This window comes from Scophthalmus maximus, chromosome 10 (assembly GCF_022379125.1).
Source record: "Scophthalmus maximus strain ysfricsl-2021 chromosome 10, ASM2237912v1, whole genome shotgun sequence".
Classification (NCBI taxonomy): domain Eukaryota; kingdom Metazoa; phylum Chordata; class Actinopteri; order Pleuronectiformes; family Scophthalmidae; genus Scophthalmus; species Scophthalmus maximus.
In genome coordinates, this window is record NC_061524.1 from 6,947,578 (window position 1) to 6,970,318 (window position 22,741).

The following is a 22,741-nucleotide window of genomic DNA, read 5'->3' on the forward strand; positions in this document are numbered from 1 at the left end:
GTTTTTGTGTGTGTGTGTGTGTGTGTGTGTGTTTGTGTGTACATGTGTGTTTAAAATCCACCTGAATGCAGGTGCCACCAACCCTAACACACCACACAAGACCCCCAAGCTGAACTCTCCCTGTGTCAGCCAGTAATTAGGATGTACTTTTGTGTGTGTGTGTGTGTGTGTGTGTGTGTGTGTGTGTGTGTGTGTTGGCAGGCCAGTCCCACTGATATAAGTGACTTCCTTTATCCCACCCCTTTTACTTGGCCACACAGACACACACACCCCGCTGCGTGTGTATAGGGCACCTTCGGACCCCTGGGAGACGGAGAGCGAGTGGGAGACCACCCCCTCTGTCGACAGCTCAGTCTAATGCCCAATTAACCTTTACTAGCTCCTGCCTGACACACACACACACACACACACACACACACACACACACACACACACACACACACACACACACACACACACACACACACACACACACACACACACACACACACACACACACACACACACACACACACACACACACACACACACACACACACACACACACACACACACACACACATAACCACCCAGTAACATGCACACAGATCTAATATACAGTTCATATCAACACACATCCAGAGCTATATACTATATAGAAACATGAACACACACATACAGCACACATGGCCTACACCTGAGCTCCACCACCTGAGGCCTGTCCAGCTGCATGAACTATAAGGGTGTTTGTGTTTAATGCACCTCCGAGTGCAGGATGGTTAGGAATGTATAAAAAAATAAAGAAATACAAATGAAACCAATCACTCAACAAATTGTAAATATAAGGTTTATTGTGTTGCATTATGTTACATTGTCATTTATCTGTGTGATGTCATGCATTTATTTCAGTATTACACACCTTTTTATTTATGTATTTCTGTATTTTGGTGTCTGTATGTTGATGATACTAACCTCGGTGTAAAGCATGATTGTTCAGTGGAGTGTGATCGATGGACCCATTGACCCACTGGGCTCTACAGGGACGTTAGTACCAACAATCTGATACACGGTACGTAAATAACAAACAGAATATCAATGAACAAATGTAATCTCATTTAATTTATTTGTTTCTGTAATCGTTTCATTTTTTCTTTACATAATTATTTGTTTTTGGATTGGTTTGTGTTCATCTTTTCAGCAGGATTCCATAAAAGTGGCATCAGAGCTATTCTACAGCCTCACGGTGGACCCATGTGTATATTCCAAATTCTTATTAATCTATTTTGTATCGTAGATTGATTTCTCATTAATTGTGCTACGAGGCTTAAGGGTGAAAATGAAGTTATCTTCACTCTGCCTTCATCCAGTTTATTATGTACACTAATGCACTCAAATTGGAGTTTGCTGTTGTATTGAGAGTTGTTCTTATATTTTTTTCTACTCTATTTGTATACGTAAAAAGTTAGACTTAATAACAGAAATTGATTTGGTTGTTGTTAAATTATGTTGTATATGACAAAGGTGAAATACATTTCTGCTTTATTCTAAAAATGTAACATTCAATTATTATTGTGGGTTTTTTTTACTGTGTGTGTACAAATCAGAGAAAAACTGTCCATGACAGAATGTCACTTTACCGTGTTGGATCTCAGGGACACTCGCCCACCACAGCGGGCGCAGAACTTGGTCTGGCAGTACGAACACAGGTTCCCGCAGCCATCTGCAAACTTCGTCTTGTGGCAGATGCCGCAGGTGGGCGCGTCGTCCCGGTGAACGGCCGAACCCGCCGCCGCCGTGGCCTGCCGGATTACCGTCTCCCTGTAGCTGGTCAACTGCTGCTGGATGCCTCTGGAAAAAAAAACCATCGAAGAAGGACACATAAAGACTTCTGCATCTGTGAAAGTCGATCATTGTTACAAAATACAGTGCAATGACAAAAATATGCAGTGTGGAAATACACGCAAACTTTAACTAACATGCTTGTCGTTTGGTCGAACCCATGAGCGGCATCCATCAGTTTTTTGTGAACATAAATGTTTGTGCAAATCGACCAAACTCGCCAGCGGATGAAGTGAGGGGATCAAGGAAAGTCATTATGGTTCATCTTCTGCTTCACATTTCATGGCAATCTGTCCAATAGTTGTCAGGACATTTCACTCTATGTGCCACTCACGGAAAAGTCAACGGATCGCCAAAGTTATTGGGATTTATTCTCAAACGACCATGAATGTTGGGAAAAATGTCACAGTAATCCATCCAATTATTGTTGAGACATCTGGAGAGAGGTGGTGGACCAACCAAGCAGCCCTTCCTTTCCTGTAGCAGGTGTGGCTACATATATAAAGATATAATGAAAGGAGCATTCTTCTCTTTTGGTGCAATTTGATACATTATGAATTATTTGCACATCCCACACAAGGCGCGAAAAATATTCAATAAAAATGAGACGAGAACTGTACCATCTTTTTTTGTTGGAAAATAATAAATAAATGGGACGAGAGGTGACCCCGAAACCAGAGAGTGAAGGAGACCATAGCTGCATTAAGTCCAGTCAATATCATCGTTCTCTGTGGTGTTTGTTAGTTTTGGTGCAATCAACTTTTTTTGTGTGTCCGCTGTTGTTTCAGGCTGCTCTGCCGACACAAGAGCCTCTTCAGATCGATGCGAGGAGTAAAGGGGGGAGAGTATTGGTTTTATCTAAGGCGTTACACTATGTTGATTAATTGGATTTCACACTGTGGAGATTGAGGAGAGAGCAAATAGAGGGGGAACAGGCCGGAGAGGGGAAGAGCTGAGGAGAAGATACATACATTTTTATCTCATGCGGTCAGGGGAGTTATACTGTAGCTTTTATTTGAGCAGGCAGATGAGTTAAAATCATGGATCCCATCTCTACCCTGCCATCCTCAAGCCAAGGGGACAAAATCAGATATCATACATAACACACCGGCAATATTACAGTGAGGACAATACAGTACAGAGGAAAGAAGAAGGGAGGAGAGGAGAGGAGCATATATATATATATAAAGGAAGCCCTCTGGAGTCTATAATCACGCCGGCATGATCCAATCAGCTGATGTATCTTGTGTGTCGATGATTGTTATACGTCTATATACTATATCGAGGTGAAGAGATAATGTCTGGTCATAGAGGCAATGTTGTGGGGGAAAAAAAGATACCAAACAACGTTCACATTTTTCTAATGTGCTATATAAAAAGGCAAAGTCAACAAAAAAAATTCAAAAGACGACAAAAATAGCCCAGACTCCAAAGAGGTGGTGACACTTAACACCCTCCCTTGTTACAGTGAGGAGCATCGAAAGTGGCACAAAGAAGCGGCGAATGGAGAAAAATACTTCGTTTAGTGGACCAAAGCACATCAGCACCAACAGAATTTGGCCCTGAAACGCACCTGTACACTAACTCCATATCTCAACAATGTAAACTGATGAAGAAAACGCTGACACTGAACCGACTGGGCCACTTAAACAACGCCGGCTACCGAGAGAAGACAGGCTGCACAGATGAGATGAAACATCCCGACGTGTTGGGTGAAAGAAGAACTCTTATAGCTCCAAAATATGCACCTGCTCAGCGCACCTCCTTCACTCCACTTGGGTTTGTCCTGGGCATTTCATTGTGCAATATTTGTTTCACCGTGCAATATAATAATCCAACAATATGTCAAGTGTACCTGTGGCAATAACATAACATGAGCATGTTCATGCTAACAAAGAGGGAGTTAAAAAAAAAAGAAGAGAAGTGTAGATAGAGGAGGAGAAATATGAATGAGCAGAGGGGAGGCTCGAATAAAAAGGGAAGAACTCATAAAAGGGAACACAAGAAAAGGAGATAAGAGGAAGTTTTTAAAAAAGGAGGAGAGCAAAGAGGGGAACAGTAGAGAGGAGAAAAGAAGAAGAGGAGAAGAGAGGAGTAAAGAGGAGCTGTGAGGTAAAGGGGTGAAGGTAGGAAAGAAGAGAGGGAGATGCCTGAAAGAAAAAGGAGGACGAGTAAAGGGGAGGAGAGAAGAGTCGGCGAAGAGAGGAAGAAAGAAGAGAGACGAAGTCGAGGTCGGCATATGAATCTCTATAGATTCTATTGTTCTGTACGTCTTTATGACAGTACAGAACAAACAAGAAAACAACATATCACAAATAAAAGATTGCCACCGTGATTAAATTACTCATATAACTATGATTTTTTTCTCTAACCTTAAAACAACACAATGTGCATTTGACAATATCCAAATCTTCATCCAAATGCACAGAAATTGAAACAATAAATAGAAAAGACGTACAAACCACCGAATTGCTCCCGATTTCCACATCTCAAACACGAGAAAAACATAAAAGAAAGACTCTAAACAGAGGAATTAATCCGCATTAACATTTCAAAGAACCACCGCTTCTAATTATAAAAAAGTTTTCTCCCAGCGTTCGCTGAGTTGCCGTATCAGAGCCACGCCGGACTGCAAGTTCAAAATGTTCTCACGTTCAGTCTCCGCTCGCTCGTTCAATCCACCGGAAAGAGCATTTAACCTGATATGACATTTAGAGCACTGAGTATAATTTGCTCGGCGATGTGGCCGCAAGTACAGTACTTACAGACCGGGACTTAGCCACGGAGCCTCTTCCCCCATCAGTTCAACGCTTAAAAGTGCAAATCCCAACAGAGGAGGGCCGAAGAAAAGGAAGCCTGAGATCCTGTCATTCGATGAGAGATTTGCGCGTCGCTCCTTTGGGCGTAACAGAACAAACCGTTCCTCCAAATTCACCTCGGGAAAAAAACCCAGCAGAGGCTCCGAGGGACCCAGTGGGTGAAACACAAGCTGCCCCTGGAAATGTTAACACCTGCCCAATGTGTACACACACACACACACACACACACACACACACACACACACACACACACACACACACACACACACACACACACACACACACACACACACACACACACACACACACACACACACACACACACACACACACACACACACACACACACACACACACACACACACACACACACACACACACACACACACACACGCTCCTCTTGTAATCGCCACACAAACAAATTCATTAACATTCACACATTTGCAAAATCACACACACACGCCCACTCACACACACTTCCTGGGAGCAAAATAGCCAAAGGTCACAGAGAGGTCACCTGCTGCTGCAGCACCGCAGGATTTACTTCCTGATCCACGGCGCTCACTGTGTTCGTACCCAACCCCTGGCTCCGTTCACCGCTTAGTGGAGTCGGACCAATGTAGAGTACGGTCTTGAGATACATGGAGCCACTGTGATCGATTACACGTTTTATTGCGGAATTGATCAATACTACATTGGTTGCTCATCGGAATCCTTAAAAAACTTTGAATTGGATCTGGAGATTTTGGACAAATCCGGAGTGTTACGTTTGGTATTTAATTTGATTATTGGCGTCTTATTTGTTATTTCCGGGGCATTACTGCTGATGATAGGTGGCTTCCATCCAAAATAGCTTCTATGTGTATTAGACTTAATAAATCCGTGTCTGCTGGATGTAGCAACTCAATATTAAATGCACCGAGGGGCTCCGGGCATTTCCCTCCGTCCTTATTGTCATTTTCTCGTTGGGTTCACAGAGTTCTTTGATTGTTGCCAAAACTCCTTCCTCATACCTTCCCAGTCCGACGCCCATTGCCTCCGTCTGATCGTGGTTTTATGTTTTCTATTTTCAACGATTCTTTTCCCTCTGTCCCCATCCCGCATTTTCTACATCACCGCCAGTCGGCCGTCAACGACAACACCAACAACAACTACAAGCCATCAAATTCTGTCTTGCAGGTGGGAAGAAAAAATCTTCATCACATCAAACGACATTGTCAGGAAACTTATGGAGGGGAGGGAGGGGGGGCAGATCATTACGTGAACACGGCTGGCGGGAGGACAAAGTGAGAGGAGGGGAAAGAGAAGCAGAAAGACAGAGAGCGAAAGAGATCAGAGAGAAACGTACAGTGCGACAGACACACGGACATGCGAGCTCATTAAGAAAATGCAGCAAAAAAATACATATTCAAAATGTAGTAAGACACAAGGTTAAGCCAAAGTGAGGATAAAAGTGTCACTTTCCCATGCAAACAGTGAAAACACACTTCCTCCGCTTTCCCATCAAAACGTTCACTGGCTCTGCTCTTGGAGGACTTAAAAGTAAACCCTTTGTGTGTGTGTGTGTGTGTGTGTGTGTGTGTGTGTGTGTGTGTGTGTGTGTGTGTGTGTGTGTGTGTGTGTGTGTGTGTGTGTGTGTGTGTGTGTGTGTGTGTGTGTGTGTGTGCGTGCGCGTGTAACTACGGTACGCGGATGCATACATATGCATATTTTAAACAAACTCCCCACGACTCACAGCAGGAGACGCCATTAATATGAAGTGTCTCGTAATTACGCCAAGACGAACTAACGAGCTCCGCACACTGACGCCGCGCTAACAGAGAAACCTGAGCTTTGTTCATGAGAATATGAATGAAAACGGGGTTATGCGTTGCAAAAAAAAAAAAAGAAAAAAAAGAAAATCATATTGGCAAACATGATTATTACAGGAATTTCCCTTTCCGACAGACAGACCGACTCACAGATTCCTCTGTTTAGTTAAATGGAGCTCTCCGGCCCAGAGGAATAAGACACATCAGAGTTTGGGAACGCGGGCAACACAAAGACAGCTTGACGGTTGGAAGAGCGAGGAAGGCGGATGGATAAAAAGTGAAGAAGGATGGAGGATTAGAAGGGGGAGGAGAGGCGGCAAGAAGCTTCGGGACTAACTTTATAGCGGTGTGACAGATGCTACGATGCGCCGTAACTCTGAGCACATGGACGTTTACCTGGCAAGGACAAACAGAGAGGACACACACACACGTTCACATTCACCCGCACACACACTTAATTATTTATCTTCCAGGGATATCCCTTGTTGGCATTTTTACTCTTGAGGGTTGTAACTTTTGGATTTCGGTTGTGCTGTGTGGCCAAACGCCTACAGTAGTCTCTGCATTTGGCTTAAATGCAAATTAAATCCCTAAATGAAAATCTTCAATCTTCTTGTAGCAAATAAATTCTTCCTTTTATGTCATGTATGGTCACAGTTTAATGGAGGTGTGGAAATGGTGTTTATGTAGGTCACTGACCTTTTCACCAGCTCACTAAATGGGCTCAGTGGGACGCTGTGTGCGTGCGTGCGTGCGTGAGTGCGTGCGTGCGTGCGTGCGTGTCTCCTCTGTGCCTCTCCTGACCAGCGTCTGTGCACCTAATGAAGGATAAGTCTGGTGATGAACACATAAAAACAACAATAAAATAATCTTTAACAATTTATTTTCATTTCATTTGAATTCACTATTTTCTGACCCCAAAGTCCTCTACCGTATATCTTATTCCTCTGTGCCACAGATCTCCATTAATTTCCAAAACCCATAAAAAAACAGACCAATGAGCCACATCTAAATACTTAGATTATTCCCAACCATACAAGAGGATAAGATAAGTTCATGCATTGTGCAAAAAATGCATTTTTTGAGGTATTTTCTGCATCCTATAGGACAATATACATGTACTAAAGCACAGAAATGAAAAAAAAATCATACGGCAGGATAATGATATCATTGTGACATTGCAAATCACAACATACATTATCTCAAGGCACTTAACGTAGTGAGGTCGAGACATTACGATATCAAGTGAAACCCAACCGATAACATCAGAGACACCATATACAGCTTATTTAAATGAATTTAATGATTCGTCATCATGTGGTTTAAATATCATCATGACGAATACAGTTTTAAAAGGTTAGCGGTGCCAGATTGGGGTATATAAAGCGTGTGTACATGGTGTCCACCACCCCTCAGATGCTTCTCCTCATCACTGTGGGTCCGCTCATCCTCACCTCTTGCTAATGAGCTCCTAGTTTTTTTGTGCAGGCAAAAGCTTCCTTTCAATTTCCTCAAATGACTTCCTCCAAAATGTTTTTTTGGACCCTCTTTTCTCCGAAAGCCCTGGATCCTGGATAAAAGCTCAAGGTTTCAGGTAAACCGCTCCAAAATAAAAGTTAAAGACCTCCTGCTCGAACACACTGCGGATGTGTCTAAAAATAAAAAGGCGGATAAAATAGCTGAGTCCTTCAGTCCTTGAGTGCCATTACGGCCGCTCAGCCAAACGTTGGCACTGCTCTCTCCACTCCCGGGCTTTTCACAAAGCAGGGTGGCATCGGGTTGGGTGTTGGGAGCCAGCTTCAACTCTTCCTGTAGTGACTCAGGCCTCTATATGGCCGAATATGAGTCACTCCTCCAGATGCTGGATCGATATTCAAAAAGCGGGCGGACATGAATCAAATAACAATGAGTCAGAGTGTCAGAGAAAATCACCTCGCGGCCATTTACAAATTAAGCGGTCTCCGACTCTCTCTCCACCTTTTTCTCATTTGCTCCCCAACACTTATTTCTCAAGTAACTCCCTAAAGTCCCTTGTTCTGGTGCGAGATGTTGGTGTGAAATCTTACTAGAGTCAAAGTTTCATTCTGTCCGACCCTTTCTTTAACCCGCCTCCTCTCTTCCTCCTGGCAGCTTTCTCTAACTCCTGACTTTAATCAAGTCCACACACACACACACACACACACACACACACACACACACACACACACACACACACACACACACACACACACACACACACACACACACACACACACACACACACACACACACACACACACACACACACACACACACACACACACACACACACACGCACACACACACACACACACGCACACGCACACGCACACGCACACGCTGTATAGAGGAGTCATCTACAAGATTGATTGGAACTCATTTGGTATCCTATAATAGACGAGTATTAAAAAGTTTCCTCCTCTCCATGCTATTTGTGAAATTGAATGGAAGGTAAAATGCATGCCAGGATTAGAAATGAGTTTCCGGTTTGCAGGCACTCTGTGTGCGTGCGTGCGTGCGTGCGTGCTTGTGTGTATGTGTGTGTGTGTGTGTGTGTGTGTGTGTGTGTGTGTGTGTGTGTGTGTGTGTGTGTGTGTGTGTGTGTGTGTGTGTGTGTTCGCGCGTGTTTGCATGGCAAAGAGAACCTCTTACACTCACTTTAACACCTTAGTATTTGCAGAAAATATTTTATCTGCAGGCTGATAGAAACCAGAGATTATGAAGCTGGTCATAAACACTGGTAGGGTTCTCATTCTGTGCAACCATGTGTCACAAAATCTATAGCTGAAGCTACTTTCAGACGTACATTAAATACATTTTTCCGGAACTTTTCTGGAAGATGTATACCGCTCATTTCCTCAAATGTTGTTTTGGACATTTTTGAACGGAACTCTTCCTGCCAGCCACCAGGTCACATTTACAGAAAAATGTCTGAGTGAACCAGGTGAAAATACAACAGGAAAATCTGGAGTGGGCATGTTGATGACTATATCAAAATAAAAAATACAATGCCATTTCTATCTTGTTTGTCTTTTTGTTGCTTTTTTCTTTATTATTTCATTTCATAAAAGTGTTTGTCTGCTGAGCTGAGACAGGAACACGTTCTGCTTGGGTCCAGTTCAACCCAGGAAAAAGACCGAAGGCGAATGATCTCCAGTTAATGAATTGACTAATATGTATTTTTTCAGGTCTTTTTTTTAATAACAAATACTTTAAATTTTGTCAAATGCACAATGTAAACACCACAAAGGCCATAATGCTATATTCTAATTGAAACCCTTCTGCAGGGCGCACTTCACATACTTCACATCAGGGATTTTGATTTTGAGAATACATTTTATACTGACTTAAAAATAAGGCATACGTGCAAAAAATAAAAATCATCTACCCAAAATGTTTCTTCTGCCTGAACTGGAAATCCACATATTTCATGACAAGCATGATCTGATATGATTTGTATCTAATGAGCCTCCTGCTGCGCTTACCCCTCCATTAGTGCATCTATGTGCTGTGGCCTGGCTGCTCACCATATGGCAGCAGGGACACGGAGAATCTCTCGCTCGCTCGTTCTCCTTCGCCCTTTGCCAAGCTCTGTTGTTCCTTCTCCATCGCTTCCCCTCCCTTCACTTCCGTCACAGATCTCGCCACGCTGAGCCGCTTCGGGTGTACTCTCACTTCCCTCTCACTCCCTCCCTCCCTCCCTCCCTCCCTCCGTCCGTCCCTTCCTTCCATCCTTCCCTTATCACACACACTCTCTCGTACGTTCCCTTCCAGTTTGGAGGATATGTACAACCAATTGGACAAGAGAGACAAGTAGCGTTAGCTGCCTCTGCCCTCACTCAGACTGCTGTAATGTCAATACAGCAATATGGTCTTTATTCAAAGCATTTGGTTGAAAAGTTTTCTTCAAAAATGTTATATTTCCCACAAATTGAGTTTGTGGGAAATATCAACAGAGGAAGATGAGATGATTCACGCCAAAACTGACAGTTGTGTGATGCTTCTTGACTCTTTCTCTCTTCTCCACATTCCCCCCCCCCCCTCCTCTTTCTCTCGATATATTTTCCTGGTGGCTTCTCTGCCCACTCACTCCTCATCCTCGCTCTCTGTCTTTCTCCGATTTTGATAACTAATTTTACCGCTGCCTCTTGACCCGCTTCTCCAACGTAAAGGTCACCGCAAACCAAAGCTGTCGGTTGGTAACAATCATGTGATCGACTCGTCGGGACCGAAAGGGCATCAAGAATTCATTCGAGATGCTGCCGTGGACTGTCCACTTGTGGAGACTTGGAGGCGACTTCACTGAAGCATTTGATGCCAGTCCTGCTGTGGACCGCTGGCTGAGCTCAAAGTGGGCCGGACCACCAGTGATATTCTGTGGCCCACACAGACACAGACTTTAGGGAAAAGAAATGTCTCGGACGATTTTATACATTTATACGACATTCATAATGTTTATACAGTTAACAGCTAGCGTAAAGTTTAATACTAACATCATTTTTTTAAATAGTTTAAAGCGGAAATAATTGTTACACCTAGTGTATTTTTTTATATTCAAATAAATTCAATCATTTTGCTGGAGAGTGTCTCTTTATCTGATGAATTTTCATTACGCTCTTAAAGTTCTTTATGCGCTCCTAAAAGAACCTTGTGGTCTTTGGGGGAAAGGAGTAAGAGCCCTGGTGGTGATTAGAGCTCGTACAGGATTCTTGAAAGCTAATTTTATAGCCTACTAATAGAGTTATAAATGTGATGATTCCATTGTTTGGAATACACAAATGATATAAAAACCTGTTTTATGTTGATCTTTTAAGCCTGTTTATTAAATAATTGTGACCATGTTTATGTGGTTAGGGGACAAACTTCATCATGGCGACATTATACTTCAGACAATGCGCCGCAATCTCAGCAAAAAATTCACATTTCTGACGTATTCATACTGCAGTTCGTGTCAGACCTTCTCAAGGCAGAAGCAGATTAGTTCATATCATCCCCTTATAATTGATCCCAGCGCAGTTCAGGTAAATGTAAATGAGCACACAATGAGCTGCTGCATGTATGATGCCTCATAAATCCTCAAAGAAAAATATGAATGTCTGAAATATAATTTTTAGAAGTATTAATAATCGTACAATTTAAGACTTAACACCTGGCATGACACTTGGAATGTGGGATAGGCTGGGTTGGCCCAAAACATGTACTACCACAGGAAGTCAATACATTGATGACGACAACAGCCCCCCAACTGGTCATTTCATTGATTTCTGTCTCCGGAATCCCAACGTGGCCTTTGGATAACTGGGGGCCATGACACTTGTGGTGTTCACAAGCTCTGTTCACAAGCTCTGCTGCGTTGGTCAAAGTCTGTACCTCGGCCGAGAGGATGTTCAAGAGCACATTAGCTGTAGGGTGGTGGCATGCAGCACAAAACAAGCAGAAGATGCGCTTAAAAAGACGCACAACTTATTACTAAAAGTGCACACTAACACACAAACACACACTTGTCATTGGACAATTAGGACTATTATTGGATTACATCTAATATAAGTTAAGGATGATGAGCGGGAGACTGAAGGAGGAGGAGGAGGGACACAGAGAAAGAAGGAAAAAAAACAAAGACGAGACCGAGCTCGGACAAATTTTTTAAAAATTGAATAAAATGACGGGAAGGGATGACGACGATAGACGGAGATAGAGAGAGCGAGGGACAGATGGAGAGAGCGCCAGAGCCAACAGCAGAGCTAAGTGGGTAGTGTGCTCCCCAGACAGCGCTCCATATGGCCTGGCAACGCCATACACAGACCGGCCGCACAAACGCACACATATACACACAGCATGCATACACACACAAACACACGCCTCCACACGAACAATCCCACCGCCATGTACCCGCACACACTGTATATACAGGTCTGAGGTCGGACGTGAGGGGAAGCCACCCTCACCCCTTCTTAATAGTGATGTGAAAATGTATATCTTTTATAAAATATCAAACTATTATCTTGTACTTTGTGGTGGCAAGTGGTGATTGTTTTTCGCACAAGGGGGCAGTTCAAAGTGAAGCCCTTCGTACAAATCCCTTTTCGCTGATTTATCGTAATGTATATCGATTGTTTGTGTGATTTGGAATGAAAACATGTCAAGAGACGGTTCGATATTTTTTGAATCATTGTTGCCCACTGGCATGTTTGTCCGATACTGCAGACATTCAGTGGGGCAGAAAACAAGGTCAGATTTGTTTGGTTGTCTGTGGAGATTTAGATTTTCAAGTTTCAGAACTTTTTGCCATACTTGCTATCGCCTATGATGACGTTGTTCACAACAAAGCACTGCCGAGATCACGGAAGACAATGTGCAAATGTTCCACATGTGTGGAAGTGAATCGAGTTGTCCCTTTTTATTCTAGTACAAAGTTATCCAGAGACTACAAAGAAACACAAAAGACAAAGTGTCCTTATAGACAGATCAGCGATGCAGCCAGGGGGAGTCTCCAATATTTTTTGGACTGACTTAGATTGGCATAAACAGGATACGTCGTGCAACCAAATGTTGTTTCAAGCATACGGTAAAACGTAAATCATTTTGTAAAAATATCTTGACTCTTTCAAAAAGCTCTGGCTAGTCTGTGGCTGTTTTTAAATCCTATTTCATCGTCTGAGTGTTGGCTTTTCTTTCAGATCACATAAGGCCAGTTTCATGACAATAAGACCCAAGTTCTGATAAAGTGTGAGCGTTTGGATAGACGTGGTGGAACATTAAGTGTATGAGGCCCCGCCCCTTCTCTTACCCAGGAAAGATGAAACTCTCTCAAACATGCAGAAAATGTAACTGAGAGTGTTTCTATTCCCCCCTCCACCCACCCACCCACCCGCCGGAGCAGAGACTCATGGGAAGACTAGGATAACAGCCAATCCCTACAGGAAGTGAGGAAGTGTCTCCTCGCCAAATCTCAGGGCTCCCCGAGGTTACTACGGGGCCGCTGGGTCATCGCCATGACACCCTGCTATCAGGGGACACCTGGCCAATCACATTCATGTGTTGTGAAGTGTAAACATCTTACACTGCGGTACTGTCCGTCCATGTAGCCCTCGCAGAAGCGCGGGGTTCACTGTGCAGACGTGGGTGGTTGGAGCGACATATTGTATATTTAACAACAATGTAACGGCACCGTGTCTGGAAACAGCTAAAGTTAAGTTCACACAGACATTAACACTGTGCGACTGTTGCTTTAGAGAAACTGGGACACCAAAATGAAGAAGGCTCAGCCAAATAACAAGTTGTCAGGCAATAAAGCTCAAATTGTACCTGAAGCAACAGACCCTCGCTCACACAGCCCTTTGAGGGGTTTTTCAACAGACTGTTTCAATAGATCAAATCACAAATTTAAAAAAAGGCCCTACTGATTTGGTCTGGTTTGGACTAGATAAAATATAATCTCTGTGCCAGTTCAGTAGCTTCTGCGAGAGGAACACTGACTGTCATGTCTGGTGAATGATGTGGGGAATACTGACCATGAAAGGCCCAGATTGGATAATGTTATAAACGGGGGCCATATTGTGGGATTCCTCAGGGAGTCAGATGTGCTCCAGCTGACTTACTCTGTAATCCCACTACACTCTCTGATCCAACTCTCACACACACACACAAACACACACACGTATATACTGTACAGTGTGCACAGATATAGAGCATAAACAAGCTTTATCCTTTGATCATTGTGTGGGGGGGGAAAAAAAGACATTACAGGCTACAGAAGCGAACCAGCCGTGAATGGAAACTCGCATTTCAACGTGAAAAAAGAAGCAGCAGGATGGAGACGCTCATGTAACATCAAAGAGTGAAAAGGACAGTCCGTTTCCAGTAATGTTGGCAATTCCAGTCTCTATTAACAAACTTAACTTCACACACACACACACACACACACACACACACACACACACACACACACACACACACACACACACACACACACACACACACACACACACACACACACACACACACACACACACACACACACACACACACACACACACACACACACACACACACACACACACACACACACACACACAGAGCGGTGAAGGGAAGACGATCACTGAGCTGAGCCATTATAAGGAATCACTCTTGACCAACCCATCAAGCATCCGATCCAATAATTGGAGATGAGATGGGAAGCATTATTCCAGAGAAAGCTAACCTCTGACCACCTGCCTTTTCTCACTTTGACGTTAGTCAGCAAGCTTACAATGACTGGCAGGTTTAGAAAAAATATAGAATATGGAAGTAAAAAGATGTTGGCGGCATCGCTGAAGCCCAAAGTAAATCTCCTCATGTAAATGTGCATGTGAGTGTCTATTTTTAACAATAACCTCAATGTCATGCAGACAAAGCAGAAACACACGTGTTACTTTTACGACATTATGATGATATAGCGTTATTTTATTGTCAAGTATTTCAATATTTACTTTTTTATTGTCAAATAGCATTTTGGTAGCCAGCTCTCAGCCAGTGAGACTTTATTTAGAGTTCTAGCATATTCAATAGTCCTGTGAGAAAGCATTGCGAAGTGCGATAGCATTACTCAGTATGGCTATGATGATACAATATGCGATAAATAAAGAAATATTCAAGTGTGCGTGAACAGTTTCAATGTTCTCCTCAACCTATGTGCTGGCTAACCTCACAGTGACACTACATTGACACCAGGTCATCTGACCGGTGAGCTTCATCTGATTGGCCAAATGGTGTGAACACATGACCCGTGCATCCAGGGCTCCATCTGATAAGTCATAAGTTTCTGGAGGGCAAATGTGGAGGTTGCAGCAGTGAGGCAGTGCGGGTTCCCTCATCAGGGTGTAACAGTATAACCGTAGAATTAGATGTATCTTATCATATCATTATAACAATAACCATATCTGGTTCTGAAACAAAACTTGGAACAACATTGAAATAAATTCAAAACATTTCACATGCAGGGATCCAACGAAGGGTCATTTTCTTTGTCGATTTCTTTCCGACGGATACTTTCTCATTCAATCGTTGGATGCATTGTTGAGTCTACGAAGCAAAAGTTTGTGAGACAATCCTGCGCACAAATTCACAGAGCCGATGGCGACATCATAAAATGTCTTCAAAGACCCAAAGATACTAAGTTCACTGTGGGAGTGACGACTGAACGTAGCAAAAATGCTCACATTTAAAAACAAAAAACAAAAAAAACAGGATCAGCATTTTTTTTCATTCATCTAACTTAAAACATGACCGGTATAGTTCTCAGCTATGTTTCTCTTGATCGACAGATCAAGTAATTTCAGCCCTGATACCAGTTATTGGTTTCACAACCCAGTTCTAAGTTTCGCGATGAGAAGAAAGAGCTCGGGCAGGGATGACAAGCTTTATCAGTTTTAACATTTAGCTTTGAAGTTGTTCTGTGTCTGAATCATTGCCGCCCAGCGATGTGAGTAACCACAAACTTCCAGCAGCACCCACTTCACAAGGACTAACTGACAGACATGACTGCGCATCCAGACTTTCAATAACATGAATTAACATTTGCGCAAAGAACCTGCTGACGCAAGTCATAGGTGACGCTTTTCCAGACGCATTTGACTTTCGCTATTGACCATTGCCTGAAGTAACTAAGCTTGAACTTTCTGGGTGAATGAAACTGGTTCCTTATTACATTTGTTGGCCTATGTCTGTGCATTTCTACTAATAAATCACAGAGATCGTGAGTTGTTCATGTATTCTCCGAAGCTCACGTGAGATTCCAGATATCAAGACACACACACACACACGCACACGCACACGCACACGCACACGCACACGCACACACACACACACACACACACACACACACACGCGCACGGTGGAAGTCATTCCTCCAGCCGAGCGGCTTGGCAGGAGGGCTGAGCAAACTGTGAGACACACAGAGCATCTGAGTCCAGCCTGAGCCCGCCATGATACGGAGGAGGACCACAACATCAGCTACAGTCTCGAGATGACTCAACCGGATCTGGACGGGACTCATCAGACTCATCCTGTCCAATCTCTACGGCAGACACCGGTTTTTTATACGGTGATGGATGACAGGCAGACGCTGGGCTTTGTGTGTGGGTTGAACAGGACACAGTCAATCAGAAGGAGAAGAAGGCATGTGGTGTCTTATCAGAATATATTTTAAGTGATACCAAATGAAGCACATTTCCTTCAATATAACTGGAAAAATCTAAGTGAGGCGTGTGTCCACTTCCATTCCACTTAGAGCCCCACACAAATTGCATAATCGTGGCTTCTTGAGTCACATTTGAAACACATCACCAGAATGCAGGTTTGTCTCTTATACCGTTGACTCATCCGAGGTGCAAAATAGATTTCACAACAAAGCATGAATGTGAGGCCAAACAGGACTGCCTGCTCCCCCGGAGGCGGTGATGGGCCACGGGACGGGTGCCGTGACGCTAAAGTGACGCAGAAGCAAATCAAACTCGTTTGTTAGCCCAGCGCGTGGTTGAAGAGCGCTGCTGCCACTGCCACTCACCGGACGTCATTTTGCTGCGGAGGTTTCCTCTGTCCGACCAGGTTCACCGTTCGCGCTTGGATGGGCTTCTCTTCTCTGAAACACACAAAGTTAGAAAAAACAACTGTTAGCACAAGCATTTCCCTCTTACGTCTGTGTGGTCTCAGTTTTGTTATTCGTTTTGTCCATTTGGTTCATTTATATACTTTTATATATTCCCAGTTGACCCCCGAGCTGTAACAGAAGTCCGTTAAACGCTTGAATTTACCCCCCACTTTCCAAGAGTGTAAGACAACCGACGGTGGCCTTCAGGTCACGTTAAAAAGCAAAAAGACCCTCTGTAGAGCCAGTGTTTGAGTGGTCCGTTCTTCTTGGCTGCTGTAAGAACATGGCGGTGCAACAAGGAGGATCCGTGGAGAGGACCCGCTACCAATGTAGACGTTATAGCCTCAGTCTAAGTTAACAAAAGGTAAAAAAAAAAAAAAAAAGGTGATAATGCACTGATCAAAACACGCCAATGGATCCCCTTAAATTCTACACGCTGGAGCTTTAATGGGCGAGGGATTCATAAAAAGTCCTGTAACCTGTGTCACAAAACAGCTGGTGTAGCTGCTGTACCACTGACTTTGGTGCGGTAGGTTGGGGTTCAACTTCACTGTCTGTTTTAAACCCCATGTTGTTTTGAGGCTTTCTTTTCCACCTGTGAGTTCAGATTTAGTTCTAATCCCTGCTGCATTTTGGGAGAGTTCAGATTCAAAAAGTTTACACCCAATTTCAAATGACACTTTACTCGCTCAATCAAACTTAAAAAAAAACAACAACAACAACTAACGCTAGAAATACAGACTAAACTGACCCTAAATGTTCTTGTGGACCCTCATGGCAACATTGCGGATACCTTTAGCTACTAATGACAGGCCTTGGACAACAGTGTCGTGATTTCAGTACGTCCCCTGACATACATTCACAGTGCGATTCAAAAAATGTCTCATCCATAAACATGAGCAGAGGGCTCTGATCGGCCGGATCACAGAGGGAACTCGAGAATTCGAAAGAGAGAGAGAGAGAGAGAGAGAGAGAGAGAGAGAGAGAGAAATCCCCGCCAACGCCCACGCTGTCGAAAACAGAGCACGTCTTCTTCATCGTCAATACTGTGGATGCCCCCTCTCGTTATGAGACACTTTTGGCTCATTAGGAATGGCGATATCTCTTTGTTCCTCGAGGATACTAACCATTTTTTTCTGTTGTGCTGACTGCACAGTGGTGACTGAGTCATATTTCACACCCTTACCTTTTTAGCTTAACTTAAAATGATGTGTATTTCACGGTTTTTCCTCACCATTTTCTCGGTTGGTTTTCCATTCACATTTAAACAGCAGGCGTTCCAAACTTCAGTTTTGAAAAAGGGTTGGTTTTTTTCAGTGTTACACGAATATTAAATGTGTGAATAGGTGATTGCGACTTGTACTGTGAAAGTGCCTTGAGTGGTCAATAAGACTAGAAAAGCGCTAAATATAAATACTGTCCATTTACGCGAATTGCAGTTGATCTGGATGAACCAATCTGAAGCCCGACAGATTGGTACCAGCGTCAAGACAGACTTAATTAAACCGATCCACATTGGATTTCAGAAATAAATCAAAATGGCGAGCTAATCGTAAAAATCCTGTGTTTCCATTACCAGTGACATTCTTCCATTCGTGACAGTCTGTCGATTCAGTTTTTAGTCTTCACCGGCCCCATGTCACCTCACATGAAAAAAATCATTCCAGTCAGTTCCACACAAGGACTGGTCATGGATTGGAAACGGTATCAGGGATGGAAAAACTTGGCTCGCTACATCCCTTGTAGTTAACGGGCTAAAACATGCAAAACCTTTGTTTGATCCTCATGGTCCTTTATGGTCAGATTTTCTTTTTCCCGAACTGAGAGATTCCACTTGTAAAGAAATAAGGCCTGACTTTTAAGTTTTTTATCTATATTTTTGCTGAAAACTTTTCACGGCACTTAGGAAACTTTAAACCAGTGGAGTTTTCGACATGCTCATATCTTTTTCTAGATGCCAGATAACAGCATTCATACGACTAAATCTATAACAATGCTAAAAGACAACAACACTTTGCAACAAATCTACAGTGCATATATAAAGCACATTTTGCTTCCTACCTTTCTAGTGTAAAAACAATTTTTGCACGCAACCGCACAAACACCACACAGCTACGGAACCACTTCACATGCTAAAGCTTTCACAATCATTATATATCCTTATTGAACGTGTCTCCTGTGTATCAATTTTAGGCCTGAGTCAGGTTTTGTAAGTGTTTCTATCTTCAAGTTCCATATAGAAACTCTCCGTGTAATTAAAATAAGTGACACATCTGTCCTTACGCATCAGTCGTCTACCCGCAGAGAGTAAGGCTACGTTTAGTCATCCACTACGCTTCCCAAGATGAGTCGATTGCTACGCAATGCAAGGGTTTACTTCCCCTGGGCTTCTGGTCTCTGTGCCGGAAGGAGGACTCACCTATTGGCTAAGCTACCAATCAGTTTGTGAATGTTGTTCTTTGGGTATTTGTTGGCGATTGCTGCAACTCAACAGTGAATGTTTTCGGGCATAGTGAGGGAATGTTCACCACTGCTCATGGATCACACTGTAACAAGTTCCTGTACTTTACTTTTCCATCCGTGACATTCATAATTTGGATTTTGGACTTTTCGAAGCTGGTGCACGGGACTGTAGCGGAGGTTTACAATCATTTCACAACTTGTCCATGTGGCGTTATGTGAATGAATGAAGCCCGTTTCCATCATGTAACAGTTTACCTAATAACCGACAAGACGCCATTGTGTATCCACACTTGCATCATTGTTGCTTTATAGCCATATACTGTCAGGGAGATATGCTGTACACATACATACACTGTGATTCTATATACTTCAGTAGCAAAAAACAGAACAATGGTGAGTATCTTAAACTGCTCGTGAGAGGAGTGTATTCTCTACCTCTCTGCACTACAACCCACACTACCCTTCTGCAAGTACACTCACCATGCATGTATTACTCAACCAGTGCAGCTTTTCAATGCAGACCCAATCATAAATACACACACACACACACGCACGCGCACACGCACACGCACACGCACACGCACGCTTCCATCCAAACAGTGATGAGAGGAAACGATGCTCAAGCCAGTACAGGACATCTATGTGCTGACAGCCTGCCGCTGTACAGTCTGACATGACTGAGTCCGCGGCTTCTAATACATTACTGAAAATGATGCACGGCCACTTAGAGCTGGAGTTATATATATTGGACATTTCCTTCTTTAGATGCAATGAATCGATATTCCGTTCCAGTGCTGGGGCTATCAGTCCGCGCAGAGGGCTTAAAATAGAACAGGGACGTAAAGCTCGAGGAGTGCCTCGCTTAGGTGGGCCGCGCTATTCTTCTCTAGCTGCCAATCTGTGCATGCAGCTCCACGCAGGGCCGGGCAGAGAAAACGTGAGGAAGGGCATTCCTTTTCAACTTTTGGTGCTTTTTCCGCTCATGGAGGAAAAGCGGTGTGTGGACGTGGGGCTGGTTTCTGCACCGACGGCAGCTGCAAATAAATCTGGTGCGGGAGACGTTCCTCCATGCATGTATACGGCGGTGGTGTACGGCGGAGGCAGGGGGTGGATGCACACAGTGAATTTAAGTCACTCCTGATTCAAAATGACATTACACAGGCACCTCTCCCCTCCCCGGTTACAGGCCTACTGGTTCCATAACAGCCTGTGTGATGTCTGTTGCGAGAGCACTGGCCTACATACAGTGCATAAGGCTGGGGAAGGCTCAAACCGCACCCCTGAGCTGCGAACAGCAGCTGTTGAGATGGATGCTGCACAGATGAAAGCCAACAGGGAGGGTTTCACTTTTACTATATGTTCAAAGCCAGGCTTCAGCGAGCCTCCTGCAGGTTCCCTGCTGCATCCATCAACGGAATATTTTCAGGCGAAGTCCAAACCCCCTCTCTCCACTCGACACGGGCATCGGCGTGAGCGGTCGTGATGACATTAGGGAGACGAGCGCAGATGAGGAATCCGTTTCACTTTTTAAAATCCGAGTGGAGTGTGGTGCTGCTGTTAATGGGGCATGGTGACACACCTTCATCCTCCCACGATCATCATCTTCTTCCTCCCTCCTGAGCAAAGTTAACCCTGACCCACCGAGCGCTCACGAGTCTCTCAAGGAGCAATGAGGTTCTGCAAACTGGACGCGGACCTGGTCTGAACTGGCCCGTGCATCGTTTTCTTCTGCACAGAGCTGATGCCATACTGGGTTTGTGAGTGAGAGAGTTCTGTGTTGAGGGACCTGCAGGATGTACAAACACACACACACACACACACTCACACATGCATGATCAGGTACAGTAGAATGGAGAAGTCCTGATGATAGAACGGAGGTGGATGGACTTTGGAAAGGAAAGAGCCCAGGCCCAGTCTCTCTCTCTCTCACTCTCTCTCACACACACACACACACACACACACACACACTTTCTCCTCTCTCTCTCCCTCCCTCTCTCTCTCTTACTTTAATATGGCCTCCTCCTTCGCCTCCTCCTCCCGTTGCCGAGCCAGCACAGCCATGATGATCTTCCTCTCATCCTCCGTCAGATGGCTGAGGTCCGGCTCCGGGATGGCCGGGGCGACGGGTGGGCGCGGGCCGCCCCGAGGCCCCACCGAGGCGAACATCTTCCCTACCACCACCACCACCACCTTCCTTTCCTCCCTCCCTCCTCTTCCTCCCCCCTCCTCGCCCTCCTCCGCGTCCTCCTCGCCTCGGTCGGGATCACGGATAGAAAACCCGCTTGCGGAGTCCACGGATCACGACATGGCCCACGGACAAAGAGGCGGTTGGAGCGACTGATGCGGAGTTCCCATGGCGGCGGCGGGGGGCACCCAGGGCGGCAGCGGCAGCAGCAGTGTCGGTGCTTGCTGCGGTCGTAGCGGTGATGGTGGTCCCGGCTGCCGTTCTTTCAGCCTCGGCTTCTCCCTCTCGCTGCTCGGCTGTCTTCTCCCCCCACCCCCCTCCCACCGCCCGCCTCTCCCCTCCACCACCTCCGTTTCACGGGGAGCCCATATCACCGGCTGTCGGTATAGGGACGACGGCACACGGGAGGGGGATCTCGCTGGCTTCCTTCGGCCACGCAGAGAGCGGGGCGGTGGGGGTGGGAGGGGGAGGGGGGGGAGGGGGGCCCTAAAGGGGGCTCAGGTCTCCACTCGGTCCGCTGGGCTACTCCGTGTGGCTGCAGGGCGAGGCGGCGACTTCTTGTTTTCCAGCGCCGCCGCTGATGCTGATGCTGATGATGCTGATGCTGATGCTGCTGTCAGGGAGACGGAACCGTCAATGGGACCGCAGCCCCTGAAGCGCGCTCACTTCTCTTGCGGCGGGAGCGCGCAGCCCTCATTTGAGAATGGGGGGCACCACTCACCGCTCGGATGCGCGCTCACGCCGGCCTATAGCACACGCAGGAAATAAAGGGTTCCTCGAGGGTGCATTGTGGGTTTTGTAGGAACATTGACGGTGTACGCTAACATCGCATGGCATGAAGGCTTTAACTTCATCTATCCATCACTTGGCTAATGTATAGGGTCTTACCTTTTCAATGAAGCTGCGACTTCAGGGGTTCACCTGGCAGTTTTGATTCCTTAAAGGATGACTTCAATTTCCCCCTTTTTAAATATTTTTAAACCACGACAACATATTTGAA

General features: G+C 44.8%; 1 protein-coding gene across 26 annotated transcripts in view; it reads right to left on the reverse strand.

Moving 5' to 3' along the window:
- LOC118284298 (regulating synaptic membrane exocytosis protein 1-like) overlaps window positions 1-21,750 on the reverse strand; it is a 68,528-nt gene extending 46,778 nt beyond the window's left edge. For 12 of the 26 annotated variants that reach the window (XM_035607109.2, XM_035607110.2, XM_035607108.2 and 9 more), the window contains exons 1-3: window positions 21,562-21,749; window positions 17,010-17,084; window positions 1,617-1,827 (exon numbers count right to left, since the gene is read on the reverse strand). In XM_035607109.2, the coding sequence (XP_035463002.2) occupies window positions 1,617-1,827; window positions 17,010-17,084; window positions 21,562-21,722 (447 nt within the window). In that variant the 5' untranslated portion in view covers window positions 21,723-21,749. Of the gene's footprint in view, window positions 1-1,616; window positions 1,828-17,009; window positions 17,085-21,561 lie in introns of all 26 variants that reach the window. The other 14 variants (XM_047335001.1, XM_035607085.2, XM_035607080.2 and 11 more) reach the window with 3 other exon arrangements.
- Window positions 21,751-22,741: the final 991 nt, after the last annotated feature.